A 14,251-nucleotide genomic window follows, 5' to 3' on the forward strand; every position below is an offset into this window, starting at 1 on the left:
TCAGTATTTTAAGATAATTAATTAAAATTCTTAGAAATCTGGATGTATTTAATTAGGATTTTAAAGTAGTTTATAACGTTTTAGATGTATTTAATTAAAATTTGATTTTAAATTTTTTTTTTAAATTGAGGGATTCGAAGGAATTGGAGAGATTTTGTAGTGTTTTAAGCATTCATAAATCTCACATCTTCCAATGAGATTTCGAAAGAATTGAATTAAAATTTTACCTGGAGTATCTACAAATCAATTAAAATTATCTGGATTTATAAATTCCTTAAAATCTCTTAAATTCTCAATTGAATACACCCTCTATTTAAAATTCCATAAATTTATAAATCCATTAAAATCTTTTAAATTATCAATTGAATACACTCTCATAAAGAGGATTAAGATAAAAATAATTCTAACACCTTGCTGTAAAGAATATCATCTCTCACAAACAAATGTATATGCAACAATCTTGTTTACGCCACGAGAAATCTACGAACCAGGACAGATTGCCAGTTCTTTTGAAATATTTCCGTCAAAAAATACGAAGACGGAAATTAATCGGATTAAAAAATCAGAATACTGGAAAATAATTTACAGAGAGCAGAGAGAGCTTGTGTCCTACCAGCCATCAATGGAGCTTTAAGATCTTCTTACTCTCAGCACTTCGGAAGGGAGGTTACGATGAACCGCCGAAGCAAATTTCGACTCCGTTTCCACCGATGGCGGCCGTCAGACAACGGAATCCACAAGACTCCAGCTCAGCAGTTACTTCATGAGCAACAGTTCCTGATAGCACTGATTCATGTAGTCAAGGAAACGTTGGGAAATAAACTAGGTGAACACCAAACAAACTACAAAGGGTCACTAAGGACTTGTTTGGGACTGCTTACGTAGAAATTAAGCACTTTTGCATGAAATGCTTTTATTGTAAACATGTAACAAAAATTATTAGAAATCCAAGAGGTTCTTGGAATTGCTCTTGGAAGAGCTTCTCTCCATAAAAAGCTTTTACAACCCAGAAGCGCTCTTAAGTTTTTCTGCTGAACGTAATTAGAAGTGCTTTTAGTTGTCAGAAAGCAATTTTAGCCCTTCTATAACCAATCCTAAACAGGTGTTAAACCGTGTTTGTTGATATTTTGCGAGACTAGAAGGAAAATGACGAGACATGAGAAAATGTGGTAAAGAACTAAAAATAAATGGAACCATGAAAGGATACAGGTTGGCAGCAGCGTGAGAACACAACCTCCGCCCCCAGCTCCCGTCAGCTTGGAAGCTAACTTGTATTTCAACGTTGTTCGGATAACGGTTTCAATTGAAGCGTGGCTGACCCCCATACATTGGAGCAAACCTTGATTCATTTCCATTAACTCTTCTATTTTCGCTTCCGTCTCAGTGATGGAGAGATCATCGGGAACAGACGATTGGATGATGTTAGCCATTTCCGTGCTGATAGAATCCACTGCGTTAAACACAGAAGCCATGCCCTTTGGATGCCTTAAAGTTCTCTCCGAAACACCAGCGACTAAGGCCTTCGTGTTCCTCCCAACTTTTGTGTTGGTAATAAGCATTTTGAGTGTCGTGTTCGATTTGATGCGAGTCAGACTACCTGATCTGAACTTGATCATATTACCTGTTGGAAGAGAGATTCGTCAAAAGCAGTAAATCCATTGCATCGAACAAGGTAAAGAAACTAAAATACTCCATATCTCTAACATTTGAACTCCAACAAATATGCCAAAAGATGATATGGAGAGCTATGTCTGAAACCATATACCATTACGCATATTTGAATACCTCGTAATTACTGAGATATCAATCCCGAATGACTATAATTTTAGGTGATTGAAAAACAACGGTTTCTAGATTAGTCGCGATGAGCCAGTATCGGAAAATCCATGATTCCTCTTCAACAATAATCCCACTCATCCTCAAAATTCAGGTTATTTGAAACATTAACTAAAATAGTAAAGCGTTTAGCAACTTAACAGTTCCACACCGATTCACATAATCTTGATTTTTAACAAGATTTCGGAACCAACAGTAGGCTTGGATTACAAAGAATAAAGGAGGATAGATTAACCAAATCAACCTCAATAGAGTTCCTATCTTACCGAAGAAAAGCCCTATAAGGAACTTCAAGGTACAATGTGGATCTGGTAAGACAATTTTTTGGGGGTACTAGTAAGCACTAATGAAGTAGATGCATAGAGATAAATGAATCTCTTCATGTACGAAAATTTGTGGCTTCGAGTAAATTGAAAATTTTCCTTTTCACAAGTGGCTGTTTGGCATCGTAGAATTTTTCGTATTAATCCAGACAAACTATTTATCTAACTATAACTCAAAGATCCAAGGCAAGAAAAGCAAAAAAAAGAAGAAGAACAAGAAATGAGATATTGATGAAGGAAGATAATGTGTTGGACACAGGTTACAAAATAACATACCGTATGTGCTAACTGTATTGTCGATTCCAGATGGCTTTCCATGGATGATCTTTTCACCTTCAAAAGCCCATTTGTTCAGCAAATCAAGTTCACTTTCCCCAAAACTGGTCCACTCTTTGTGGCTCAAATCCAGACTTACAGAATCTGAGAAAGAAAGAAGAGCACCCGAGAGTGCAACACAGAATGCAGCGGATGATCCCAGGCCTGAACCCAATGGAAGTTCTGAAGTGATAACAACAGTAGCAGGCTTAAATCTGAGCCATAAAGAAAAGGAATCAGAGAACGAGAAAATAAGAATCAAGAGTCAAGAACTGAAAGTAGTCGATTATACAAACAAATAACGATTGCGTACCCTTGGATAGATGAATATAGCCAAAGAAAAGCCAACACTCCAGCACCAAGTCCAATTTTTGCCTCTGGAATCTTCAGTTCATCAACTAAAGCAGCAAGTGATTTAGTCGACTCCAGTGAACATGAGGTTGGCACTGATGAGTTGGGAATATCTAATTCTGATAGGACTGCTTTTAATCTACCAATAGGCCATGAAAACTCTAATCCAACTTCCTTGAGCTGGAGTCTTAGTGCATCATCACTATCTATGAATAACAGCGAAAGGCGGTCAGTGACAAATTATTCAAAATGAACCTGGACATGAACATATGAACTTTACTATGTTCATATCCGAAAACAGATTTCTAATATAACTTAAACCCTATAAATTCAACTAGGCCAATAGTCAGAGTCGTCCGAAAACAGATTTGTCCAGAATCTAAAAAGGGCTTCTTTAAATACTGATTTCATGCAATCCAGTAGCTAAATGCTTAACTCGGAAAAAGGCTCAGACTTTTGCAATTAGACTTCTAACATAACTTAAACCCTACAAAATTATCTAATCAGATTCATCCACTAAATAGAATTTCAAATAATCTCAAGAGGATATCTTTTAACCACAATTTGGAGCAACAGAACAACCAAATTTAAGCTTATCTCACAAAAAGATACAAGCTTTTCGCGGTTGGCAACAGAGTCACAAAGCTTAATCAGAAACAGAACAGAAGTTTCAGACACACTATCATCCTACCCAATAGAACTTCCCAGAATCTGAAAAGGGTTTCTATGAATCCTGACCTCATGGCAACCCAAAAGCTGAATTTTTAGCTTACAAAAAGATGCAAACTTTTGCTTTTGAATTGGAAATGTCATCACTTAAAAGCTTAAGCAAAACCCATCAATCCAACCATAAAAAAGACGCAAAATCTTTGCATTGGCAAACCATTCATAACCCAAAAATGATATCTTAGCAAAACCCATGAATCCTCAAAAAACGATATCTTCCAAACAACATCCCACATCAAAAAATAAATTATATAAATTGATAGACTGAAACAAACCCAATAGAGTTTGAGAGAGAGAGAGTACCAGAGGGAGTGGGAAAGCGAAGAGAGACGTAGGTGTAAAGGTCAATGGAGGAAGCCACCGCCGTCGATCCATGAACAACAGCATGTTCCCCCGAGAGTATAATTTTTCCAGGAGCTCGTGCCTTCACTTCCATTTCTTGAAACTAGTTGAATGGTTCCAATCTGGTCACCAAATCCAAATATTTTGATGCCAATTCTGAAAATTGCAGAGAGTCTCCCTGGTGCGAGGAGAGTGTGGTGGTTGGAACTTGGAACTTGGAACTTGGTGGGTTAAAATATATACGGTCCATTAATGTAAGAAAAGTCGAAATTAGGCTGCTGCAACCAACCACAGTTGGCCTCTTTCATTATTTATTCAAACGCCGCATTGCCTTCTGATTCGTTTTTTGGCTCCTTGTTTTTCAGGTCCCTTTTTCTCCATGCAGGAGGTGGCGCGTGCACCAACCACGTGCTGGCACCACCGTGTAGAAGTGTTTCGAGATCTTATCCGCTCGAAACCAAGTACAATTGGTGCTTAGCTCAGCATCGAATAGGATTGTCAGAGATTGAACCGACAGTCTATTTGGACTGTTCTTTTAATACAATTATCGGCGGCTTCATATAATCAAAAACACTTTTGATAGTGTTGGGTACCTTTTTGGAGGAAGCACGCAAAAATCGTTTTACACTTTTTTTTATTTTATAATTTTTTATGTTTTGTAAATAGAGCGTTGAGCAGAAGTGCTTTTTAAATAAGCATTTCCAAGCGGGATTGGATTGTACTAAATTGAATATGGTTTTAACTTTATGCTATGTTTGGGGTAACTCAATACTACATAGTTGGATAGATCAACGATATGCGATATTTGTATCCAAAGTTTTGATTCTCAGGACTTGGGTAACTGTGAAGGTAGAAATGAATAATTTTTCGTTTTTAAAGGATTAGACGTGAAGATATTTTTTATTATTCTAATCTCCCATTTTGAGGTGATCGGAATGAATAATTTCTCATCTCTTTTTTCAACATGCATCGAGAATTATCCATTACGATCAAATCCCGAAAACCAAACAAGAAGTCTAGGATCCTGAAGCTGGCAGGATCGAGTACAAGAGCCAATTTCAAGCATATGTTATGAGACCGGAGTGTGCTTTGCACGAGTGGATAAAATGTTGGGTTAACGTCCATGCGTACCGAGATCAAAATATCTTCTCTTCTAAATTATTGTCAAAGTTTAAAACCGTCCTCCACCATCTCAATCTCTACTAATTCATAAAACACTCATTGTCAACAAAAACCCTATGAAATTACCAATTTTACCAATTTAACCATCTAATTAAAACAAAACATGAATAAGAAATATGGGGCAGAAATGTAATTTCACACAACCAAATTTTGTTGTTTTTTTTTCAAAATCTCACTTATATGTAACCCTAAGATATCTTTAATTTTTAAAAAAAATTAAAAATAAAAAACTTCTCACTCCCACATTCGCTATCATTCTCTTCATCTCTCCTTCTATGTCGAAAAAAAAAAAAAAAAAAAAAAAAAACAAAACGGGGCCTTGGATTTTGGTTGGGAACTACCCCACTCACACAACAACACTGTTGTCGAGCGCCCACTCTTCTTTACCTTGCCTACCTTCCTCGTTGACCATGGCTTTCGGACAATGGGGTCACCACAATTACGAGTGAAACTAACCTACAACGAGAATGCTAATCTGATTGTACAAATTAACCACACACAATATTAAATGTTAATTTTTTTATAATATAGTGCATAATTAAGTTGGAATATCGTCACAGTTACATTCCTGTTAAATGATCATTGCTACTTCCAAAACCGAAATGATTAATCCTTACCTAATAAGTCGTCCATGAATGTCCGAGTGGGCAAACCATACCCATAAGAACGGCATTTAGACACTACAACCACCTAAAAGTTCATAATTTAATTCGAGATAAATATCTTATGAGTATCTTAATTGTATATGAGCCGTGTCCCATAGTCAACAACACAAAATAGTAGACGATACTTCAAATGAAATCCTCGATACGTATCGAAAGGTATCGTGAAAGTGCAGGTATCTGTGCTACATTGAAGTACGACCACCACAAGGGCCACACAACTCACATATCTATTCAGAACACATTCCTTTCACTTATAACTTTGGTTTTTGTTTAGGTTTGTTTGGGGTAGTGCTATACACACACCTGTTTTTACCTCTAGCACACGCTTTGTTAATTTATGTCCTTTAATATATTTCAATTCGTTTGATTGACGACGTGGAATTGAGAGAGGCGTGTGAGAGATAAAAGGGACGTGTGGATGACGTGTGGATAGCACCACCCTTTGTTTATCCTTTTCATTTGCCTATTTTAGGCTGCTCATCTAACAAGGTAGCATATGAAAAGAGTGATTTCTATGCTCTTCTTTGGACTTATGCAGTCTCTGTTTTTTAGCATTGGATTGATAACCAAAGGACAAATTAAGAGAGGGAATGCAGAAGGTGAAGAGGGGAGTTCGGAAATCACTCTTGTGAAGCGTGACATAAAAGCTAAGAGCATCTCCAAGAGAGGTAGCAATCGGGTAACAAAGTTAGGTTTGTTGTGCCACATGGAAAAAACACATCTCCAACGGAGACAGCAACCCAACTATCAAATTGAAGAAGTAGCAATTGAAGGTCAACTCCTAATTCTTCAAGTTAGCAAATTAAGTCCCGCAATATATTTTATTCAAAACTCCGCCTATGTCTTACATGGCCGGTCCCAAGCCCGGATAAAGGAGGAGGGGGAGGGCGTCAGGTAGTCGACAGCCGGCACTCCATGATCACGTCGAATCCTTATGAAAATATATTTTATTCAAAAGTATTATTTAGTAAAGAGTTTGAAAATAAAACTTGCAACTCAAAATCTACAATCACAACCATCCGACTTGTTCTTTGAGAGTGTCGTAAAGAGTCTCGACAAGATTGAGCAGGAACCCATCCGAGCCATGCTTGGCCAATAAGGAAACTGAAACAGGTAGGTTGTCATACAACCCTAGTGGTATACTCACCTGCAAATACGTAGAAATATGTTACAAATTTTCAACAGGTACTTGCAGCATCGACGAAGAAAAAGATCGTAATGTGTCGTACTTTGCATCGTGCACAAACATACAAACATGGAGAGAGGAGATGGATTAAAAACCTGGCAGAGTCCGGATAGTCCGGCAATGGAGAGCAAGCTGAATGCCCTGGCACGAAAGGTTTCGAGTGTAGTAGGATCTGTTTGCAGTTTTGGTGGAGCCCCTGGAACTGTAGGAATTGCGAGAACACCGAAATCCTAAGAGTAAATCAAAGAGAATGTGTCACTTATGCATTAGAGACAATAGGAAGGTAAGATGCAAACAAATAATATGAAGCAACGGATTCCTAAAACGAACTTTGATGCTTGCCAAGATGTGTGAGAGAGAGATAGAGTACCCCGAGAAGTTCAGTAAGAGCAGCACGTAATTCAGTCTTGATGGAGTGACATACGTCGACATTTTCATCTGCTGACTGAACAGCTTCCCATACACGTTCTGCTATCCCGGGACCTAAGTCAGGTCTGACTGTACTAACCCATTCACCATGGTTGTTCTTGAATTCATACCTACGCTCTCAAATAATAAAATTGGAATTCATTACGAACGACAAATTGAACTTTTATTAATCAAGATGCAGAAATTATCACACTCATATTCAAGTCCACCAAATCAGCACCTTTGAAGTAGACGCATGGCGCTTGATAGGGCTGTCAACGGTGGTATATTGTACTCTTGACTCGCATTTCCCTTATCCAAGAAAGTGTTCAAGCTTGGAACTCTGTCCTTGACAACGTCCCTGAGGTTAGCATGCCTTATAACATGACCTGCATTGTCAAAAATAATAAGTGAGCTTCTTCTTTCCATAAATTGAGCTTGTCCGTATCTCAGTGAGATCTAATTTAACTAAGTGAATGATGATTTTCAGGTAATAATATGTCTACTGATTTTAATGGTCTCTCTGTGTCTTGAAACGCAGGGGAATTATAAATTGGTCTCGATTTATGTCAATCAAAATACTTACAGCTAGAGCTGAAACGGATGAATACAGTCAATTCACTTACCTCCAAATAACTTCTCAACTGAGTCAACAAGTACTTGTTCTACTCGATTGCTTGGAATACTTGAAAGCTGGAAACAGTCTTCTGCGATGATAAACTGAGTGGGCACGACAGGGCCCATATCAGGCAATTGGAGCAACACTTGTCCAACTCTATTCAAAATCGCAGGATTCCTAGCAAACCATCCTAGATCAGAAGTTAGTGTCAAAAGGAATGTTTCCGATTGCCTAGAGTGCTAGATAGATCAATTCACATAGGTAAAGTTTTCCAAATACTATGCAGAATGTATGGATGGCATATGAATCATTAAAGTGGAAGAAGTTGGCTACTTTCTAGAAATAGAAATAGAGATACTTCTTGTTATATAAAATCAAGGGAAAACTGAAACATTACATTTTCTTTTTCACATCCAAAAATCTATTTCCTAAGCCAGTCTGCAATATAAAAAGTCATTGATTTCTCACCCACTGTATCGAAACTTTGTGCCATAGGCGTAACTCCAGAAGTAGAAATGACACCATGAGATGGCCGAAACCCAAAAATTCCACAATATGAAGAAGGAACTCTTACACTTCCTCCAGTGTCGGTTCCTGAAAAAGTGAGGATCTTGTGCTTCAACATAAAGAAGAAAGAAAAAACCAAAAGCACACAAGAAGGAATAACTTACCTAAGGAAAAATCTGCGAGGTCTGCACCTACGGCAACAGCAGAACCGCTAGAAGAGCCTCCAGGCACCCTATCTGGTGCACATGGATTTGTGGGAGTACCATAATGCTCGTTCTCTCCATTTATACTGCCAACAACACAACGCAAAATTCAAGGGCCTTTTCTTTCAAGTGATTTTCGAATGCACAAAATCGCCATTTGAATATGTTTACTACGAAAAAAGACTTGTAACAATCGGTCAGTTGTCAAACATTTTGCAACCAAAACAGTAAAGCAAGTTTAAGCATGTGAAAGATAAGGCCTCTTTGAACTAACCTGTACGCCATTTCATCCATGACAGTAATACCAATACATGTGGCACCTCCACTCAAAATTGCCGAAACAGCCGGAGCTGTTGATTCGGCAGCAGGGTGAGTCCTCGCCCAATCAGGATTCCCAAACCCGGTCACATGTCCAGCCACATCAAATCTGCCTCCAAGTTCATATTTCAGTGATAAAAAAGATGTTATAGCTTTTCGCAGAAATACACAAATGAAAAGATAGCACTATTTAGCACCCTCAACTGAAGTTCATCAACATGGTTTCACAACAAATATAACCACACAAAGCACATTGATTTATTAGAAATGCTTCTCTGAAAAAGCACTTCTGATCATAAGCGGTTTCTATATAAGTTCTTTGATAAGAAGCAAATAAACTTCATAAAAAATTCAAGTGCTTCTGGAAAAAGCACCTTTTAACTTGCTCCGTCAAATTTACTAGAAGCACTTCTCGTTATCTAAAATTGCTCTTTCGGCATTCTAAAACACTCGGATTGTATAAACAAACACCCAAAATCACAGAAACACAACAACAAAAAAATGGTTTCTTCAAGAATATGATTGAACCCAATATCGGAAATCAGCAAAAAAGCACGAAAGCAGACAAATTTAAGTATAATAATTCAAATTCTGAAGCCTCCAAATAATGAAAGAGTGAAACAACCGAGGAAAATTGAAGGGAGTAGTTCTCACATGTCTTTGACAGCAAAGGTGAGGCCGCTCAGAGGAAGATCACGCGACGGAGATGGCGGTTGCAGAAGGATTTTCTCCACGAAAGCTCCATGGTTTGAGTCGATCGCCATCTCTCTCTCTCTCTTTCTGTGCTACTGTTCGATCAGACCACCTCAGCTTCAGCAGCTCCACATTTGAGAGACTTGAATGGCACTCATCACTCGTGCTGTTGCAGGATGATATCCGTTGACACCATTCATCCTTTTCAAATCGCAATGACGATATTATCCTTACAATTATTGGTTGTTGATACGTTGGTCGCGTCAGGTCAGTGGGGGCAAAGTGGAAATTCCGGTGATTGGCAAAGTAGTTTGACAACGTTTTTTTTTTTTTTTTTTTTGGAAAAACTTACGAAAGGTTAAAAAAAAAATTAATTTTAAAGAAAAATGACAAATAAATGAGTAGTGATTAGTATTAAAGAAAGGTAAAATGTGATTTTTCGTTAAAGTAACAGTACTGGGAGTGTTTAGTTTAACTCTTATTTTTTTTAATTAAAATCATTTAAACAAAATTAATTAAACTGTAACAATAGTCGCTCAACTTTAACTCAATTAGAATAATGTTCATCAAATAAAAAATATGTAACCATTGGTTCTTAATTCATCAAAACGTGCAGCTATAATCATTTTTGTCGACTCCATCACAACTTCCGTCAAAATGAGTCATGTTGGAAGAACTATTGTTACAATTGGGTTAAAGTTGGGGGACTATTGCTACAATTTTCTCATTTGATTTTTTGCATTTGCCCCTCAATTCAACCTCACGTGCGTGGCACGTGACTCATTTTGACAAAAGTTCCGACAAAGTTGACAAAAAAGACCTTATCTGGATGTTTTGATGAGTTAAGGAACTAACGATCACAAATTTTTAGTTGAATGATCATTACTCTAATTGAATTATAGTTGAGAGACAATTGCTACAATTTCTTCTTATTTCAATTTTTATTAAACAAAAACATTTATATGAGAGAATTCAGGCTCTTCCATTTTCCAAATGTGGATGTAACCTGTAAGAGCATCTCCGATGCACGGCAGAGTTGTATATCCGGAGCCTGAGACGGAGCTTCTTTCTGTCCAAATATATTGGCAAACCACCTCCGATGCACCGGAGATTCAAAACTCATATTTGACATTCCGGCCAAATTATGTATCCAAGACAAGTACGCACTTTATATCACTTAAAACAAAGATTCAACTTCAAGCGACAGTTCCATACATATGCAGATGAAAACTTTCATTCGCTGCAGTCGGAGTCATAAAATATGTTCAAGTAAGGAATCACAGGTCTATGTTCGGCGAGTTCTCCCTCTGCTGGCTCCGTAGTTACTCCCGGAGCACTCCAACCTAAGCGTTGCATGCACACAGCATCGTATGCTTCAATGTTCAAACCCGAAGCAAGAAATAGTTCCACCTCGTTTACAAAGCGATTGGTTTTTGCTACCAGGAAAGGCCCTGCTGCATCAGAGGTTGATTCTTGAAATTCTCTTTGTTTTTCTTCAGGTGCTGTCGTTCGACCTTTCTGCTCATCCCTGAAAAATGCATGGTCCAGGTAAAAGTTCAGACACAGAGTTACTTCATTGTTTTATATTCTTTTTCGTCGCATCCAAAAGAACTCAAACGACGGGAACTAAACTTATTGGAACATTGTTCAATTAATTCTCAAGGATGATCAACTCAATTTTCAAAATCTAGAGAGTAATACACATTACCTCGTCAGGGATGACTTAATCACGCCATGTATATGGTGCATGACGATGTCAACATCTTCCTCCTACAAGCAGCAAAAGAAGCAAGTTAGCTATAAAAAGTCACCCAAATAACTATAAAAAACATATGTTCTGCTGTGGTCGTCATATATAAAGACAGATCACACGCCCAATTTTATGATTTAGCTAATTGGACCAGGTGATCAGTTCATCGCCTAGCCAAAACAAATAAAAAAGTCTGTAGGATGTTGAAATGTCCTTGTGTCACCACGACAGAAAATTTATGCAGAAGAAGTCAAGACCTGCATGAGAGCTTGGATTTCCCTTCTCAACCAACTTTGGAACCAGCGATTTGGCTGAAGATACTTGCGGGACTTCCAATAGCGTGATACGTCAAATATGTCATTTAAGAAACCTAATTTTAAAAGACAAAGTTAACCAACTGGAAGACGTGTATACAGTGACTGCATTTCTCAGGATATAAAATGAGAAGCAACACAACCAATAAAATGACAAGAAGCACAAAACCTGGTTCAGTGTAATAACATTGCAATCTATACTTGTGATCCTTCGATAAGATAAAGCTGCAGATACCATTAACGGAAAAAACATAAGTAAACCACATTTACATCACCGACACGAGCTCAAAGAGATAAAAACAGAAGAATACGCATACCCTGAATCCTGATCAATGCAATGCTTTTGAAAAGAACATCCATCGTAATCATATATTATACAAACATTTTCCGTCTGCATCAAGCCACTAAAATTCAGCACTATCTATAACAAAAAGAAACAAAACTTGATTGAACAGAAATGCAGTATGAACAAACTGACCTTGCAAAGAGGACACTTTATATAATCCGGCGGGCAAGACTGCTTGCGAGCAACAACTTCCGTCCAACGCAAAATGCACTTGTAACAGAACTTATCTGAAACACAGAATTCGGGGATTTCAAAGACTCAATAGACGACTAAACATCACAGTCATACACATTGTTCTAAAAATCCCCGCCTAGCACCGCCTAGGCGTTTGAAAATTAAGAAAGGACGCCTAGACCTGCTCAGGCGCCTGCCCAGACCCGCCTAGACACTTGCCTAGGTTACAACTCACTTAGATAGAAAATAGATAACTTTCGTTTTGCATTTTATTGTTTCCAATAAATTGTAAGAGACTTATTGAACACTTAAATAAACACACATTATATGTTTGCTCTCCATGTTTTCATTATGTTCTAATACTTCATAATATATACGTCATCCTATTTTCTAGTTTATGATGAAATTATATATATTTTAAGTATAAACAGATACTTATTTACACGAAATACAATAGATTTACGTAAATACGCCTAGTCCGCCTAGGCTTCACCTAGCCGCCCAGGCGCTAGGCCCAGCCTGCCAGCTGCCCGAATAGTGTCTTTTAGAACCTTGGTCACACAATGCATTTTGTTTCACAGCATATACAACATTAATAAAGACCCATTTTTTCAACATTTTAGCTCATCAACCATAGAAAACATAATACTTAATCCTATCAAATACAAAGTTAGAAAGCTGCCCAACATAAATTGAACATCTACAAATCGTACCAAGACCCTTTTTTTTCCTCCATTGACAAGAAAAAAATGTATGATTATTCTTTAATACGTAATCAATTATATAGATATTCAAGCTTCATCAATTGCTAAAGCACAAAAATTCACAAAAATATCGCAATTCTTGGAGAAACCCAATTCATGGAACTTGAAATAATGATCAATCAAAACCCAGCACCGAATACGAGTTAAAAAAAGAAAAATTAAATTTGATGCCCTGTTTGGTTTCTGAGAAAATGCAAGAAAATATGGAAATTGAAGCCAAAGAGAAACTGAGAGAGCGGAACGTACGGAGACACTTTTCGAGGTAAGAATCTTGAATTATGGGTCCGAGGCAGATGGGACAAGGATTTGGGTCCTCCTCCGAACAAGAAGAAGAGCTCTTGATTCTGTCGGCATTCAATCCTCGCTTCTCCATTTTTGCTTGCTCCTTCCAATTCCTTCTGAGAAGGGAGTCTCTGTCTTCTCTGATGTTCATCGTCAGATAATCAGATTGAGGCGGTGCCGTTTCGCGAGAAACGACGCTAATAAAGATGTCGTTGCATTTTTCTATATTTCTTGGCAGCTATTTATTTTGCCAATTTTACTAGGCTGCCAATCATCCTATTACCATTTAATTCGAGAGATTTTCATTCAAATTTTCGTAAAGTGATGTCATCAGATAGGCATGTGACATAAATTTATATGAAATTCTATAAAATCCACTGTTCAAAAAATCCCTGTCAACCACCTCATAGGCGCTAGGCGGCTGACCAATACCCCGACTAATGCCTAGATGTTTAAAAATTAAGAAATGGTGTCTAGATCTACTGAGGGGCCTGTCTAGGCATCCGCCTCGGTTACAACTCATTTAGACAGAAAATACATAACTTTCATTTTGCATTTTATTTTTTTTTTTCAATAAATTGTAAGAGACTTGTCGAATACTTAAATGAACGTACATTATATGCGTGTTCCTCATATTTTCATTATGTTCTAATACTTCATAATATATATGTCATTATATTTTGTAGTTTATAATGAAATTATATATATTTTAATTATAAATAGATACTTATTGACACGAAATATAATAGATTTACTTAAATCCGCCGTAGGTCCCACCTAGCCGCTTAGGCGCTAGGCCCTAACCTGCGGTCCGACTAGCGCCTAACATCTTTTAAAACCTTAATAAAATCTAACCGCGTGCGATAATTGGCTGCCGCGTACTAGTTAGGGGGTAAAGCGGTAAGAAAAATAATTCAACAGTAATTAACAGCTTTGTGATAGTTTTG

The 14,251-nt window shown here is 37.5% G+C and overlaps 3 protein-coding genes across 4 annotated transcripts; all 3 read right to left on the reverse strand.

The window, feature by feature from the left end:
- Nucleotides 1-312: 312 nt before the first annotated feature.
- LOC103433961 (mevalonate kinase-like) lies at nucleotides 313-4,767 on the reverse strand. Of its 2 annotated transcripts, XM_070820849.1 has the most exons (6): nucleotides 4,666-4,767; nucleotides 3,855-4,335; nucleotides 2,788-3,031; nucleotides 2,436-2,689; nucleotides 1,208-1,621; nucleotides 313-786 (listed from the first exon to the last, which is right to left on the reverse strand). In XM_070820849.1, the coding sequence occupies exons 2-6, from the start codon at nucleotides 3,985-3,987 to the stop codon at nucleotides 668-670; spliced, it is 1,164 nt and encodes a 387-aa protein (XP_070676950.1). In that variant the 5' UTR covers nucleotides 3,988-4,335; nucleotides 4,666-4,767; the 3' UTR covers nucleotides 313-667. The 2 variants fall into 2 exon arrangements, with proteins under 2 accessions (XP_070676950.1, XP_008370497.3); XM_008372275.4 differs by lacking the exon at nucleotides 4,666-4,767 and having other exon boundaries at nucleotides 3,855-4,441.
- A 1,767-nt stretch (nucleotides 4,768-6,534) lies between these two features.
- On the reverse strand, nucleotides 6,535-9,947 carry LOC103433962 (amidase 1-like). Its single transcript, XM_008372276.4, has 9 exons — nucleotides 9,636-9,947; nucleotides 8,938-9,090; nucleotides 8,625-8,749; nucleotides 8,422-8,547; nucleotides 7,961-8,143; nucleotides 7,576-7,723; nucleotides 7,297-7,465; nucleotides 7,022-7,156; nucleotides 6,535-6,887 (listed from the first exon to the last, which is right to left on the reverse strand). Exons 1-9 carry the CDS (start codon nucleotides 9,743-9,745, stop codon nucleotides 6,750-6,752), a joined length of 1,287 nt encoding a protein of 428 aa, XP_008370498.3. The 5' UTR covers nucleotides 9,746-9,947; the 3' UTR covers nucleotides 6,535-6,749.
- An 869-nt stretch (nucleotides 9,948-10,816) lies between these two features.
- On the reverse strand, nucleotides 10,817-13,513 carry LOC103433963 (uncharacterized). The gene is made up of 7 exons (XM_008372277.4): nucleotides 13,269-13,513; nucleotides 12,217-12,311; nucleotides 12,056-12,129; nucleotides 11,908-11,963; nucleotides 11,682-11,794; nucleotides 11,383-11,444; nucleotides 10,817-11,202 (listed from the first exon to the last, which is right to left on the reverse strand). The coding sequence occupies exons 1-7, from the start codon at nucleotides 13,453-13,455 to the stop codon at nucleotides 10,908-10,910; spliced, it is 882 nt and encodes a 293-aa protein (XP_008370499.2). The 5' UTR covers nucleotides 13,456-13,513; the 3' UTR covers nucleotides 10,817-10,907.
- Between the last annotated feature and the right edge of the window lie 738 nt (nucleotides 13,514-14,251).

The sequence above is a fragment of the Malus domestica genome, chromosome 04 (genome assembly GCF_042453785.1).
Source record: "Malus domestica chromosome 04, GDT2T_hap1".
Classification (NCBI taxonomy): Eukaryota; Viridiplantae; Streptophyta; class Magnoliopsida; order Rosales; family Rosaceae; genus Malus; species Malus domestica.